General features: G+C 37.1%; 1 protein-coding gene across 1 annotated transcript in view; it reads right to left on the bottom strand.

The window, feature by feature from the left end:
* LOC136833142 (serine-rich adhesin for platelets-like) overlaps positions 1–12,811 on the bottom strand; it is a 356,146-nt gene extending 343,335 nt beyond the window's left edge. Inside the window, 1 exon segment of the mRNA XM_067094839.1 lies at positions 11,650–12,811. Coding sequence (XP_066950940.1) covers positions 11,650–11,754 — 105 coding nt within the window. The 5' untranslated portion in view covers positions 11,755–12,811.
* Between the last annotated feature and the right edge of the window lie 2,652 nt (positions 12,812–15,463).

Raw genomic sequence — 15,463 nt, 5'->3', positions numbered from 1 at the left:
TATATATATATATATATATATATATATATATATATACTGTATATATGAGTATATATAAGGTACCAAGACTATTACTCTCTCTCTCTCTCTCTCTCTCTCTCTCTCTCTCTCTCTCTCTCTCTCTCTCTTTCATGTGAAGAACATGACTTTCGGGTAAATATTGGCCTCGTATTTTTAACAAGGTATGCTTGGGCACTAACAAGACTTGTTATTCATTCTTACAGTGTACTGTGAGCTCGTATGGAATCATTACGTAATAGTTAAGTTTACACTTCACTTTCGTACTGAATGATTATTAATTTGAAATTATTAAACATTCCGGATACTAAATACATTTTCCAATCATAAAACTTTTCACTGAGAATATATAAATTTTGTCATTTAAGGGTTTAATTTGTTGTGCTAATTCTCAGCAGTCCTGTTTTCACTTTTCGTAAGTCAATATTAATTTTGATATATTTTCAAATGTGTCCATTAAGGCAAAATAAAGTGCAAATAGATTATCTCTGCTTGTATACCAGTAGACTAGGTATCAATGGAACTCAACTAGATTTGTCTCGGCTTTACATAATTATTTAGGTAGATTGTCTGTAGATGAATGGAGGCTTATGTTCCTTACCACAAGTAAGTTCTGGTGTTGTTCGAATAACAACTACTACAAAGCTAGGAGAATTGTTCATTATGTGATGAACACCGCACAACTGGATTTTAACGCATCAAGGAGGGAAACTCCTTATAGGGAATAGTTTTTTGAAGCTAAGTTAATTTTACAAGCGTTAAGGATAAGTTTATCATGAGTTAGTGCTCATCCCTTTGTGGGGTATCAGTCTGGCGTGACGGTTGCAAAGTTTCACACACAGGTAACATCAAGAGGAACCTGGAGTTCCCTATTAGGGAACATAAAGGGAGTTCTGTTCCAAAAGGCCTTTGGTAATCTTGACTCCATCTTAGAGTCTGCCATTAAGGATTATTCTTTTGCAGCAAAGCATCCGAGGTTTATGCAGAATTGAAGCATTGGTAAAGATTTACCGTCACGTAGGTAGTTTATTCATTACGCATAAAACCATACGTATGCAAAAGTAAATTTTGGAATGAGGTAGAGGAAAAGACCTATTGGTCTTCATCTATTCCAGCAGTTCACGAATGGTTAAAATTCAATGTTTCTGTATCTGTTACTATGTTATTCAATAGTTGCCATGATTATTATTAGATCGAAAACTGTTCCTGTTGTTACTGATGGCATTGATGTTTTTGTTATTAATATTAACATGTATGTGTATGTGTATGTATATATATGTATCTATATATATATATATATATATATATATATATGTGTGTGTGTATGTGTGTGTATGTATGTATGTATGTATGTGTGTATATATATATATATATATATATATATATATATATATATATATATATATATATATATATATATATATATATATATACACACAGATTGCATGTCTCCTAAAGGTCACATCTTTACTGTTGTCTGTAACTGTATATTGTTGTTTACACATGGACTTAGGCTATAGGCATCATCCCTAAATTTTCTTCCTTCACCGTTAAGATGATTAGATAACTGCAGGGTCGTAGATAATCTTGTTGTGTTTGCTGAGCTTGCAGCACTAGGTAAACATGATAATCATTTAAACAACAACTTCTTTTATTTAGTAATTTTGATGTTTTATCGTTATTACTATTTGCTTAGGGATTTATACACAACCTCCGGTTGTAGTAACAAGTTCATTGTAAAATTTAAAAGGTCCCCCTGCAAGCGTTCATTACCATGTTTAAATAAAAAGATGTGTTGATTAGGATTCAGAAGCTCTACAGCCTTAGTACTTCCAAAACCTGTTTGATTCGAGGATAAAAAAGTCTTGTTATAAGTCTATATAAGTTTTTGATTATCTCAGTTACAAGACATTTCACTTGAGCTTGGACATGGTAGTAGTATGTTTAGCAACTCTCATTAAGAAGCGGTACTGCAATGGCCGTCTGCAGTGTCAGTGACATGTCAAAATTTAATAGCCTGCAGTCTTTGGCTCTTTCATATCTACTAAAAAAATCGTTGAACTCAACGGATGACGGTGCGCTGACTCAGTGGTGTGCAGATCCCGATTTTCACGCAGAAGTGTCATTTAGCCAAATGAATGTGCATAGGGATTCGATGGTTGATAGCTTCGATATTGAATTTTAAAAGTGCCTGGTCATGTTAGCTGTTAGATTCATGACATCGAGTCAGACCCTTCTCACTTTGCCTGTTTTAAATTGCTTCGCGTACATATAAGACTTGCACTTAGTCACACGTGTTATTCTGCATCATAAAAACTGGGAGTTCTGTCGTTAGTTCTCATGTATCACTAATTTTCTATGAAGTAATTGCCATATCTTTCTCTCTCGGGTTTTATCTAGTCAGTAATCTTTTCCTCAGAGCTAATTAAGCTTTCTCTCCACGTCCACGTGACATTTGGCTTCACTTTACTCATTTTGACTGGTGTTCAAGTCAGCTTCAAGACAGAGTTTCTCTTGATTTCATGCCATCATAATTTATTACTTTTCGTTGGGAGAGTTAAGCCTCAACGCTCCTCCATTTATCTTATGCCTTATTTTTCTCTTTTTTCTAGGTCTGGGTCATTTACGTCAAAATTCAGATGCAGAACTTAATTAATGGCATGTGGAATATAGGGGTTCCAGGGTCATTTTGCTAAAAATGGCCTTTACCCTGCTTAGATGAAAATTGTGCAACGCTCCCCTTTTCTCTTATGCCTTATTTTACCTTTTTCTTTTTTATTTGGGTGTGGGTCGTTTAGGACACAGTCATTTGCCACAAAAGAAAAAATACAGTTGCAAAATTTAAATAATGTCATGCGGACTTACTTTACGGGTAAAGTTTTTGAGCATACGGGTTGTCCGGTATATTTCCCAAAAATAACTGTGGATCCGTTGGTACCAAAACACCAGTATAGTCTTGAAAGGTTACTTTTAACCGTACTATCTAACGCGCATTGTGTTTCCATAAATTCTGTGTTCAACATAGATAATCTACACGTTGATAATAAAAAATGTAAACAAGAAAATCCAGCGAAGTGTATTGAACTTGATGAAATTCCAGAATTGCTTAAATATTGCCTTGAATTTTGACTGGACACTTACACTAGTAGTAATAAAAAAGAGTAAGACAACAAGCGTCCTTTCTTGAAAGGTCGTGTTTATTTTCCTGCAACTTTAACCTGTTTGAGTGTTATTAGAATAACTCTATAGGCCCTCCTTGTTCGATGGCTACCACGGATTATTTGGGTATGGTTGTGATTGTATTCTCTTTTAGTAAAAATTGGAGCTCACATCGTGAATGTGTGCATGTGCGCGCTCGTCCATTGCGTGAGTGAACTCCACATTTAGCCTTCAAGTGTCTATAACAACAATGTTGGAAATTTATTGTAATAACAGTTAAGTGATTTCCAATTGCAGTGAATATCCAACTATTTTCATGAAAAGTCATGGGTAGATTTCTCTCTCTCTCTCTCTCTCTCTCTCTCTCTCTCTCTCTCTCTCTCCGGGCACACAAAGAATTGCTGAGTGTCTGACCCACCTCGTTGTTTTGACGTTTCTGAAACGCCGAAGTGATTATGCCGTCACTAACCGGTGTTTATAAATTAAGGTGACGCAACCCGATTTACCCTTGTCTTGATTGGTTGCTTGAGATCAGTTGTTTATAAACAACTGGAGGAGTATAGGAGTACGGAACCAAATAAAAATAGATAGAGGGGATTTTACAACACTGAAACTGTTTGGGGAGATGGTGAAATGAACATTATCTTGAGAATTTAGTGTTAATTAAAGGTAGTGTATTTTAAGATTACTTACTGTACGGATTTTTATAGTTGTTCTTATAGTTTTTAATGGGAGATTATATGACATGACAGATTTTGAGCGTTTCTCTTCATTGGTAGAAGCGCTTTTGATTTTTGAACAATCCTTGTTTGAACATTAGCATTAGTTTGTTTTATAGACATGTTCCATCATCAATCGGTTCTTGAACTGTTAAAGATAATCAACTGTTTTCACTGTTTTCTCCCGTTATTAGTCGTAATGTTAAAATAATTTAAGAACATATTAATGTCAACACTAATATATAGTGTACCTTAGAGATGTGTTTGCAAGGAAGTTAAAATTTCTTGGAACAAAAGGAAGGAAGGAAGGCGAGGGCAGTTTTGGGTGGACGGGATGAAGATTTTAAGAGACCAGGATCTGGAGTTTCAGTCAACAAGAAAGTGCACTTTGAAAAAGCAGCAGGGTTTTCTTTCTGGTTTTAAGAAATTGTTTGTGATGGCAGTTTTGTTACGGCGTTTCGGCTGTGCTTGTGTTTGTTCAGTCCTTTAGAAAATTGCATTTCCAAGTGTTGTTTTTTTGGAAATTTGATGTAGGGAATCACTTATCAGACCAAACCTGGTTCCCCTTATCGAAGTACACTAAACATTGCTTAGGCAGAGGTAGTAGTTGCATGTATCATCAAATTGGACAGAACTGCAGGTGTTGAAGATTCAGATTGCGGATTTAGGATTGGGCAAACAGCTTACCTGTGTAAGATTTCCATCTTCCTTCTAGACTGAAATGCAAATGAAGCCTGCAGTCGAAATATGGTAGCGGGTGTCTTAACAAAACACCATTTTTGCAATAGTTTGTTAGTTTTGTTACGTGCATGTTGTCAAAGAAGTTTTGGGCTGATTTGTCAGTCATCACAATAAGCAAAAAAAAAAAAAAATCAGTAACAAATCGTGTTTTCGTCATTTAATTAATATAATGGATTTTCAGACCTCGAAAATCCATGCACATGATCTAATTCAGTTAGTCGTTCTTTCTTTTATGGTGATTATAACTCGGTTGTTCTCTCTCTTCCATTTCTGTTTAAGATTCCAGGCAGCTTTCCTTTCCTCGACTATCTCTCTGGGAATCTCACAGCCCGTCAAATGAATGGGCTGAACTTCTCTACAGCTATCCTTAAGAATGAGTAAATTATTGATCATATTAGTTACTTGCATGAACCATTGGTTGCCACAAGCAAAATTCTCACGTGGATATAATTTTACAGCAAATAATACCCCATTATGTTACTTGGTTTATGATACACTTTTCCAGGACTCTGGACTTAGGATACCTGGTTCCTGGAACTACCATTCTTACTCCACAACTTTTCTGCTCTTACGTTGATTGATCATGAGCATGATCAGTAGTTTTTCCATTCTTTTTTTTTTTTCTTTGCATATTGGAATAACTTAGAAAATTCGTGTCATTTTACTCAAGGTCTGGAAGTGACTACCATAGCTGAACTGTAAAAGGACATGACAGTTTTAAATGACTGTTTTATCCTTTGTGATTTCATTGATTTACGGATTGATTTATGGTTACTGTAACTGGCGTAACGAGATTTTATTGACACTCATTCGGCGTGTCGTAATTATATAAGGGATTCGTTTAGTTTAATGCATTTTTATTGAAGAAATTGGTATTTTTCATATATCTCAGACTTGATCCATCTGAGAATATCAGTTCTTCTCTCTCTCTCTCTCTCTCTCTCTCTCTCTCTCTCTCTCTCTCTCTCTCTCTCTCACACACAAAAAATCGTCTTTTCTTTATTCTGTAGTTAATTTACATAAATTTAATTTTATATCTTGAAGTAATGCCTTCAGATGATTACTTTGTGCGTCTAGGAAAATTCATCTGTATGAACATTTTATCCAGAGATAATTTTTAGTTTCACCCTGTCTTTTGCATTATTATTAATTCCCACTCTTTCTCGCTAGGTAACTTCGTAATTCAGTCTGCTGTGAATCAGGCGGTTTTAGAAGTTTGAACCACGATTTAGCTATTGCCTGTGTATTTGTTTCTTTTGCCCGTTAAGTGGTCTATGCATTTCATTGTGTTCAGTGAGACCACTGTAAAATCATCCTGATTTTTAGTGGTTGCAGAATATCTTTAAGAGGAAAAAATGTTTATATATTCTTTCTTTTGTTATTTTCTTCTGAACCATTATTTGGTTTTTCCATGTACTTTGGTTTAAGCAAAGAAACTGCATCACGTACTTTTCCCCAAACAATTGTTGTCAGAAGAACTCGGTCTTAATCAGTAAATATGAACGTACCCAGTGAATGCCTGGTCCAGAGCTAATCTTCTTCGAAAATAACGGCATGGAATAGCAAACTTCACGAGAGAGAGAGAGAGAGAGAGAGAGATGAGGTAATTTGTTGTGAATGGATAATATTTCTCAGCTCACGTTGATTAAGAGAACCTTCTTTATTACATACATAACCCCAATAAAAGAACACTAATCGATAAATTTACTCCGTGGATTTTGTGGTCATTGTACGCTTTTTTTCGAAATTGCCGTTGGTTCCCACATCTCCATCCCTCTCTGCCTTACCCAAGGTGTGTGTATATACCTGAGGCGAACTAGGAGGTGAGCATAAAACCTGCTGGAGGTCTTGGGGTTATCCTCATTATTATGTATTTGGTCGTGTTCCACTTTACTCTCAAGTGAGAATTTATGGCAGATTGATAAAGGCGAACTGTGCATCTTAACCCCCCTGCAGACGTGTGCTTTTCCTGGATTACTATTATTGTTATCTTACGTTTTCACCCCAGTTTCCATGTAAAAAGGCAAATGGGTCTGCCCTACACTGTTCTTGTCTGTTTTATTTCATTTTTCTTCTTTCCTTTTTGGCTTCTTACTAATACGCGCAGCTCATTCTAATAAATCAGAATTAGAATATGTTGAGCGGTCTCTGGATTTTCGTGAAATAATAATTTGGAAAGCTTTGCTTGATCAATTATGCCGTTTGTGACGCTCATCCAGATCTGACGTAAAGAAATGTTTCGTTCGGCCAGAGATTAAGGTGGCAAATACCTCATGAGTCGGAGATTTATTCTGCAAATAATTCCAGTGTCAGGTCTTTTTTTTTTTTTTTTTTTTTTTTTTAATGCTAAGTGATTACGATATCTGCTTTGCAAGTGCTAAAGGGGTACGGTTCTTGTTCTGTTTTAATTATCACATTGATTCCTCAGTTGATTCGTTCGAGAGGGACTGTCATGCAATTGCTTCATATGCCACATATTTATTCTTTCAGTGCTTCATGAAAGGGAGATTTATTCCGCAAAAGCCTCTTAGCGAATTATTATGAAATTTTCAGGTGAAGTCAGTGGTGAAAAAAAAAAGTCTTGAATAATCCGGATCCTTACTGATCGTCCCGAAACCCTTTTAGGAAGAGAGGCCAGTGGCCCGTCGAATAGATCTTGCTGTAATTTAATCTGGAAACAGGGAGAGGTGTGCATTTTGCCAGTTGAATTATGGTACTGGTAGTCTTCATATTGCCGAGGAATCTTGGGACCTTTGCAAGAAAAATTTTATGTTGTAAAGTAAAATGCTCTGGAGTTATTATGGTGACCTAAATTGAAATCACCCAGGAATTTTTTCAACACAAACTAAATTGTGAAGTACGGCGTGCAAACGAACCCGAATGCAACTGTTGTTGTACAGAATGTTGTGCACTTCAGTGAATAAGTGACAAAGTATTAATTGTTAAAGAATTTTTGCGTGTACAGAATTATTAATTATTATTTGCAAGTAATGATACTGGCAGAATACATACGCATGTTTCTGTATCTTTATGCGAATGCAGGTGTGTGTGCTTATCATGTACTTCCTAATATTTGCTAAATAAAGGAGGAAAACGAGTCTTCTTTTGTTCTGTGTATGCAATATTTTATGATTCTACTAGATATTATTGATCCGTTTATAACTTGCTTACATAAATGTACTTTTTATGCTCCCAGTTTGCCTATACACACCCGCTTGTGTACGTAGTTATATCTTATCTCTATATATATATATATATATATATATATATATATATATATATATATATGTATATGTATGTGTATATGTGTGTGTGTGTGTGTGTATGTGTGTGATGTAATGTATGTGGGTAATTTCAAAGGTTGTTAAACTGCGGTTTTCCTAAGCCTTTTGGGGGTGGCTTCAGAGCCGTTGTTAACCTTCCGGTTTTCAGTAGCCCAGCCTTCCACCAGACAAATACTAATTATGTCAACGAAGGTACCTTGGATTCTCCGGGAAATTAGCCCAGTTCCCTTATCCACTTTATATATATATATATATATATATATATATATATATATATATATATATATATATATATATATTTTGCCAAGAGAAGTAGGCCTATATTAAGAGCAATCTCATCCCCAATCATGACGCTGTACTATACACCATGTGCTATACCAGTCCGTATGCTTGCACACGTTTTGTAATATACACCATGTGTATAAATACACGCTTACATTACACACCCCATTACTTCTTTTTGCAGCGTCCCTTCGGCTCCTAGTTGCAACCCTTTCATTCCTTTTACTATACCTCCGTTCATATTCTCTTTCTTCCAGCTTACTTTACGCCCTCTCTTAATAATTGATTCATAATGCATCTGCGAGGTGTTCCTCCTGTTGCACCTTTCAGACCCTTTTATTGCCAATTTACGTTTCAGCCTGAATGACCTCCTAGACCCCATCGCATATATATATATATATATATATATATATATATATATATATATATATATATATATATATATATATATATATAACGCCTGCAATTTGGGTCTTGACGTTTGCATCATTTTAGTCAATTCCTCGTTGGGCCAGTGGGTTACGTGCTCAGCTAGCACTCTGCTGGCCGCGAGTTCGAATCTGCGACCGGCCAATGAAGAATAAGAGGAATTTATTTCTGGTGATAGAAATTCATTGCTCGCTATGATGTGGTTCGGATTCCACAATAAGCTGTAGGTCCCGTTGCTAGGTAACCAATTGGTTCTTAGCCACGTAAAATAAATCGTGATACTTTGGGCCAGCCCTAGGAGAGCTGTTAATCAGCTCAGTGGTCTGGTTAAACTAAGATATACTTAACTTTTTAGTATATCAGCGTTGGCCGGTATAAATTAAGCCGGTCTTGTCTTAAGACAGCTTGACCCCTTCCACAATGGATTCCCGTTAGTGATGATAAACCGTTAAAATAATTAAGAGGCTTGGTGTGGATCTCTGGACTCCCAGCCGAGGCGTCATCACTGTATATATTCCAAGTCTGCTTCATTGATGAAGATATAATAGGGGTTTTAGTTGGGATTTATGTTCTGCGAGGAAATTTTCGTTTATTTAATCACAAAAATTGTTGCACACGAAATTTGTTAGTCGGAGTACTTATGCAAATTCTTCCCACAAAAACGGAAGGATTATCTTTCTCACTTGAGGAGTATATACACTTATGTACTTGAAATAATTATGCCTTTACCATTTTACAAGTAATTTAAAATTATTGCGCTGGAACTGATTACAAAAAGCAATTATTACTCACTCTTAGTCAAGTCACATATATATATATATATATATATATATATATATATATATATATATATATATATATATATATATGAGAGAGAGAGAGAGAGAGAGAGAGAGAGAGAGAGAGAGAGAGAGAGAGAGAGGAGAGAGAGAGAGAGAGAGAGAGAGAGAGAGAGAGAGAGGAGACTTCCCTAAGAGTGAGCAATAATTGTTTTTTAATCGAGTTCAAGTACAATCATTTTAAATTACTTGAAAAATAGATATGAATAATTAAGTAAAAAAAAAAAGTGTAAATATATATATGTACTCATGCATTTTTAAACGCTCTTTTGAAACTGTCGTTTAACAAACGCAGGTACTTTTCCTCTTACCAGTATGCAAGTAATAATTGTACGTGCATTTTTGCAAAACGACAGATCCATTCAGGAATAGAATAAACTAAAATCTTACTTCCAAAATGATTCAGAACTTGAATAACATTACTGTGGATCCATCGACCATATGGCTCTGTCCAGTGTGGGGTCAAGTTTATGAATACATTACCAGTAAATCAAGTGACCTGTTGTCATAAATTAGTTCTTAAGAAGTTAAGATCAAAATTGGATTTTTTTTATTACTGTTGCGATGCTGTTCTTTGCTAAAATGCAAATGAGAGGAACGTGTTTTATTGAGGCATATACTAGTCAACAAGAGTTCATGTGGCAAATATTTCTAAATCCTAATTATCAAAATTTTGCTTTTGTTGTCCGTTATTATGAAGGTCTATACATATACATATATGTGTGCGTGTGTGTGTATATATATATATATATATATATATATATATATATATATATATATATATATATATATGTATATATATATATATAGTATATATATATATATATATATATATATACACACATATACATATATATATATATATATATATATATATATATATATATATATATATATATGTATAATGTTGCGCACGTGTATATATGCATACGTATGAATATTCACGAATATATCCATATATGCAAATCTGAACACACATACATTAGATAACCAATGGCAGTAACTCTGAAAAACCAATCGCTTATAAATGCGTATTTCCATCTTTCAAACAAGCAAAATATGTTTGCGTAGCCCCATGACGTCACTGAACTGGAAACCGCCACTTACGGGGACACAATAATTGATAGATTATGATCAACGATGCGTCTAAGATTTTCAGAGGAAAGATTATTAATGACAATGATGACGGTGACCTAATGCTGCCTCATTCGCTGATGACCTAATCGAGGTGCGAGGGGAGATTGGTGAATCATACTTTTGATTGGATAATGGTCAAGTTATTTTGCAAATTAACCGAGAAAGGGAAGGACTGCTGTCAGTGCTTGCCATTGGAGCTTATCCTGTATCGCTCTAAAGGTTAGATCTATTTTGAGACTAATAATGCCCTCTGCCAATGCACACGTCCTCCGCTCTTCGCAGCATAAATGGAGAACATACATTCGCATAATATAAGTGATTTAATTAGATAAATACTACTTCAAATCATCCTGAGTTCAAACAGATCTTCGTTGGACGAGTCGGTAGAGTTCTCGGCTAGCACTCTGCTAGGCCCGAGTTCTAGTCTAAGGCCGGCCAATGAAGAATTAGAGGAATTTATTTCTGGTGATAAAAATTCATTTCTCAGTATAATGTGGTTCGATTCCACAATAAGCTGTAGGTCCCGTTGCTAGGTAACCAGTTGGTTCTTAGCCACGTAAAATAAGTCTAATCCTTCGGGCCAGCCCTAGGAGAGCTGTTAATCAGCTCAGTGGTTTGGTTAAACTAAGGTATACTTAACTTTTTTTTAACTTAAAACAGTGTAAATATGGCATTAAGATGTTATTTCTTGCATGTTATGCACATTAACCTTCTGTTTGAGGAGCACACTTAAAGCTGAAAAGTCCCATTTCTTAAGTAAATGAAACGTCTAGTTTTTAATTAAACATAAAACATAAAATAAAAAGCTACATAACACATTATTTTGGATTTACCATTAAAAACTTTGATTTTGATGTGGGGTGCGTTTGGAATTTAACAATTTAAGCCTCAACTTCTCCCTAAGATATTTGTTAGTTTTTGTTTATAAAAGGCGTACAGTCAGGACAGCAAATGCTGAAATAAGATTGTCTCGTCAGCTGCTCTGGATGTCAGCACAACACCACCGAGGCAGCGATTAGACAGAAATCTCTCGTGATTTACCTTGATTAGCAGATAGAAGGTGAGACATGGTCCAGCCACGGCCAAAATAAGGAGGACGACCATGGCGGGCCACACCATAGCGGGCCACCATGGTCCTGCCAGCATCGTGCCCCTGGGGGGCCGGCCCACCGGGTCCTCGTAAGCTGTCTAAGGCAGCAGGTGTGGCCACCCCACCACTCTCAGGTGAGCAAGAGGAGGCTAAGGAGCAACAGGAGCAGGAGGAGGATGCCACGTCTGAAGCATAGGGTCCTTCATGAGTGCCTGAGCCAGGGCCACCACTTTGAGGGGCGCCCCTGGACCACCATGGCCTCACCGAAGGAGGAACCCCTCCTCTCTGTGGACCTTCAGTCGCCACGTGGCCCGCACCTGCACGCACACTTGCGACACGGTTACACTCAACCGAGGAAAGGGCCTCGTTGTTGAAGCCTTCGGCCGCACCTGCCCTGCACTTGTTTGGGGATTAAGTGTATCGCATCTGCTCCAAAAGCACTCAAATAAGTGCCACCACTTAACACTATCTTACTATTAAACGACTACTACCGAAACCGTATACACTTCTCAAGTTCACTCTTATCATCCGATATGCACTCTTCAGGAAAGGCAAATGCGCGGATACGAAACACTTGCTGTTGCGCTGCACCTGTCGTCGCTGTTATTGTGATGGTGACCTTCAGGGAGAAGACGTCGACCTTCTCCTGCGCAGACGGTGCCACACACGCACGATGTCACCCTCGCTGCCAATTCAAGATAATCTCGTAATATCACATGGAATTCCCCTTGAGCTCCTGCGAAGGACTTTGGGACACGGCGGCGTCCTCCTATGCATGAGGCTTTCAACGGGTTCTGTGGGCGTCTGAAGGGACGGAAGAAAAGGACGCACACAGGTGGGCGGTTTACCGAGGGCAGCTGCCGCAGCGCCAGTCAGGGCAGGAGGGATACACGGAGCGGTGTCCTGACACGTCCAACACTGAGCAAGTCATACCCGACACTGGCTAGACGCAGGCAGTACCAGTTGGGCACCCACACTATCTCGAACAGAAGGCAGGAGGAGAATTGGGTATATGTCTACCCATCCACCCACCCAACCAGTTGCTAGTGATCTTACATATGCACACAGGAGTATATTGCAGACTCGAGAGGAGATACAGTTAGGTGCGCAACTGTCGCCATGATTGTCGAAGTTTACTCTGGCCTGTGTTAAGAAGGGAAAGCTCTCATTTCAACAGTTGACATTTTAAATTTTCTTTGTTTATTTTCTTAATTCTGTGTTTTGAGGCAGAAACTCGTAAATGAGTTCATACATGCACGCAGTGTTTTATGGCAGTGACACTAATGCAAACTCATGCGTTCACTCACAGTCAGACGAAAAGTACACACACACACACACACACATACATACATACATACATACATACATACATACATACATACATACATACATACATATATATATATATATATATATATATATATATATATATATATATGTGTGTGTGTGTGTGTGTGTGTGTGTGTGTGTGTGTGTGTAAATAATTTGTTCACGTGAAATGGTATACTAAATTTTATATCCAAGCTTGTTTGTTTCTTCATGCAAGAAGCTTACACTAGACACGAGGACTGCTTATTGTAAGACAGAATTGTTTAATCTTTTTTGTATTTCGCATATTTTATGATCACTGAACATGTTTTATATGCTTGCTAAACAGAGGTATTTGTTATTGCATTTATCTCTTTTCATACATTTTACTTTCCACTTACTCCTCACTTTGGATAAACGGGTCGTCCAGCACTTACAATTCTTCGTTTTGTTCTCAATTTATCACTCTTATACGATGATTTGCAGTTTCATTGGTTCACAGAGCGATTTGTTATTTTGTTTTTCAGCATTGGGTTATTTAAACCAAGTGTGAAAATTTAATGTTTTCTTTGAGAACGAAATGTATGTATAAATTCTTTGTTCTTCCGCTTGGAAAGAACTAAAAACAATATATGGGAATTTTGGTAGTACAGTACAGCGCGTGGAGGGTGCAGTAATCTAAGGGTTTTCACCGCCATATTTGTTTTCTCTCTCTCTCTCTCTCTCTCTCTCTCTCTCTCTCTCTCTCTCTCTCTCTCTCTCTCTCTCTCTCTCTCTGATTTGTTTGACAAAATTATACTCTCTTCTCTGGTGAAATGGATTAAGGATTATGCAAGTCTTAATATTATACAGTTTATTATTGTTTTCGTTTTCTTGGATCATTTTATGATTTTTTTGTTTTTGTTTTTCTAATACTTTATGGAAGTATTTTTGCGTTAATTGCATACTTCAGGCATGCAGATGAACACATTTCCTCACATTTGAACATATCAGGGAAACTGTTTTGAAGTATGTGCTGTCTCGATGAAGCCAGAAACTTAGTTTTGTTTTTGCTGTTATTGCTGTACCTAAAGACAAATCAGTTATGGTTTGGTGACGGGCGCCATGATATGTTTCACCAAGTAATCACTCCGATGAAACAACTTCACAGGATTCTAGGAGCAAATTAAGGGAAAATATTTCCAGACGAATGACTCCCAATTTCATGATTTAAGTTGCAGTGCATTCTGGTTATAAGGAAAAAATAAGAGAATTCTGTCTGCCTTGAGAGTTGTAATTAAGAAGCCCAAGAAGTAATTTTTCAGAAATATACTTTCGTCAGAGGCTTTTTCTCCCCCTTACAAGAGAGGATAATGAACTCTTTGTGGTCCGGGTCTCAGCAATTTTTTTTTTTTTTTTTTTTTTTTTGAGATGAGTTGGCTAACCCCGTGACCTTCACCATCCTCGTATCAGTCCATCACAGTCGACTAGTGACCAGTTACTCATCCGCTGTTTGTATCTACACAGGCACATTGCACAGTTCTTGATAAGGATTCGAAAATGGGATCCTTCGCGGGCGAGGTGTGGATGACTACTGAGGCCCTTATCTCTCCATCTACATGTATTTCTTTTTTATAACAAGCATTTAGGCCTTAGGCGCTTGCTGTGGGCATTAGCATCTCTGTTCTCGGCGAGTCTTTTAGGATAAGGTTGCTTGCCCAATGCCCCCTCCATGACCAGCATCCAAATTTTCGCAGGTTGGGCAACCAGCCGTATAGCGAGCAAAAATTATACATACATATATATATATATATATATATATATATATATATATATATATATATATATATATATATATATATATATATATATATATATATATAATTAATCAACACACAATCACGTGTGGAACAGAAATAAATTTCTGACTCGCATCAGGATCGAACCCAGGTCTTTCAATTGAAAGGCAAGGGCGCTGCCCACTAGGCCATACAAGTCATAAAAGAAGTTGGAACCTGAGTGCCATTGCACACAAGGAATTACCTGGGCAAGCTAACTGCTTGCATACCAGCTTGTTTTCCCCAACTTCCCGACTCCAACTTCTTTATTACTTGCATGGTCTAGTGGGCAGCATCTTTGCCTTTCAATTGAAAGACCTGGGTTCGATCCTGATGTGAGTCAGAAATTTATTTATGTTCCACACGTGACTGCGTGTTGATTATTTCTGTCATATTCACTCAGAGGGGATAATTCGAATGAAATGCTGTCAATTGGGTCATTGCTAAGTCGGGAAGTTGGGGAAAACACGCTGGTATGAAGCAGTTACATTGCCCAGGTAATTCTTTGTGTGCAGTGGCACTCAGGTTCCAACTTCTTTAACGAATTGTATGGCCTAGTTGGCAGCACCCTTGCCTTTCAATTGAAAGACCTGGGTTCGATCCTGATGTGAGTCAGAAATTTATTTATTTATATATGTGT

This window comes from Macrobrachium rosenbergii, chromosome 51 (genome assembly GCF_040412425.1).
Source record: "Macrobrachium rosenbergii isolate ZJJX-2024 chromosome 51, ASM4041242v1, whole genome shotgun sequence".
Lineage (NCBI taxonomy): Eukaryota > Metazoa > Arthropoda > Malacostraca > Decapoda > Palaemonidae > Macrobrachium > Macrobrachium rosenbergii.
Note: the sequence above shows the minus strand (reverse complement) of the source record. Positions and strands in the feature narration are given on the sequence as shown.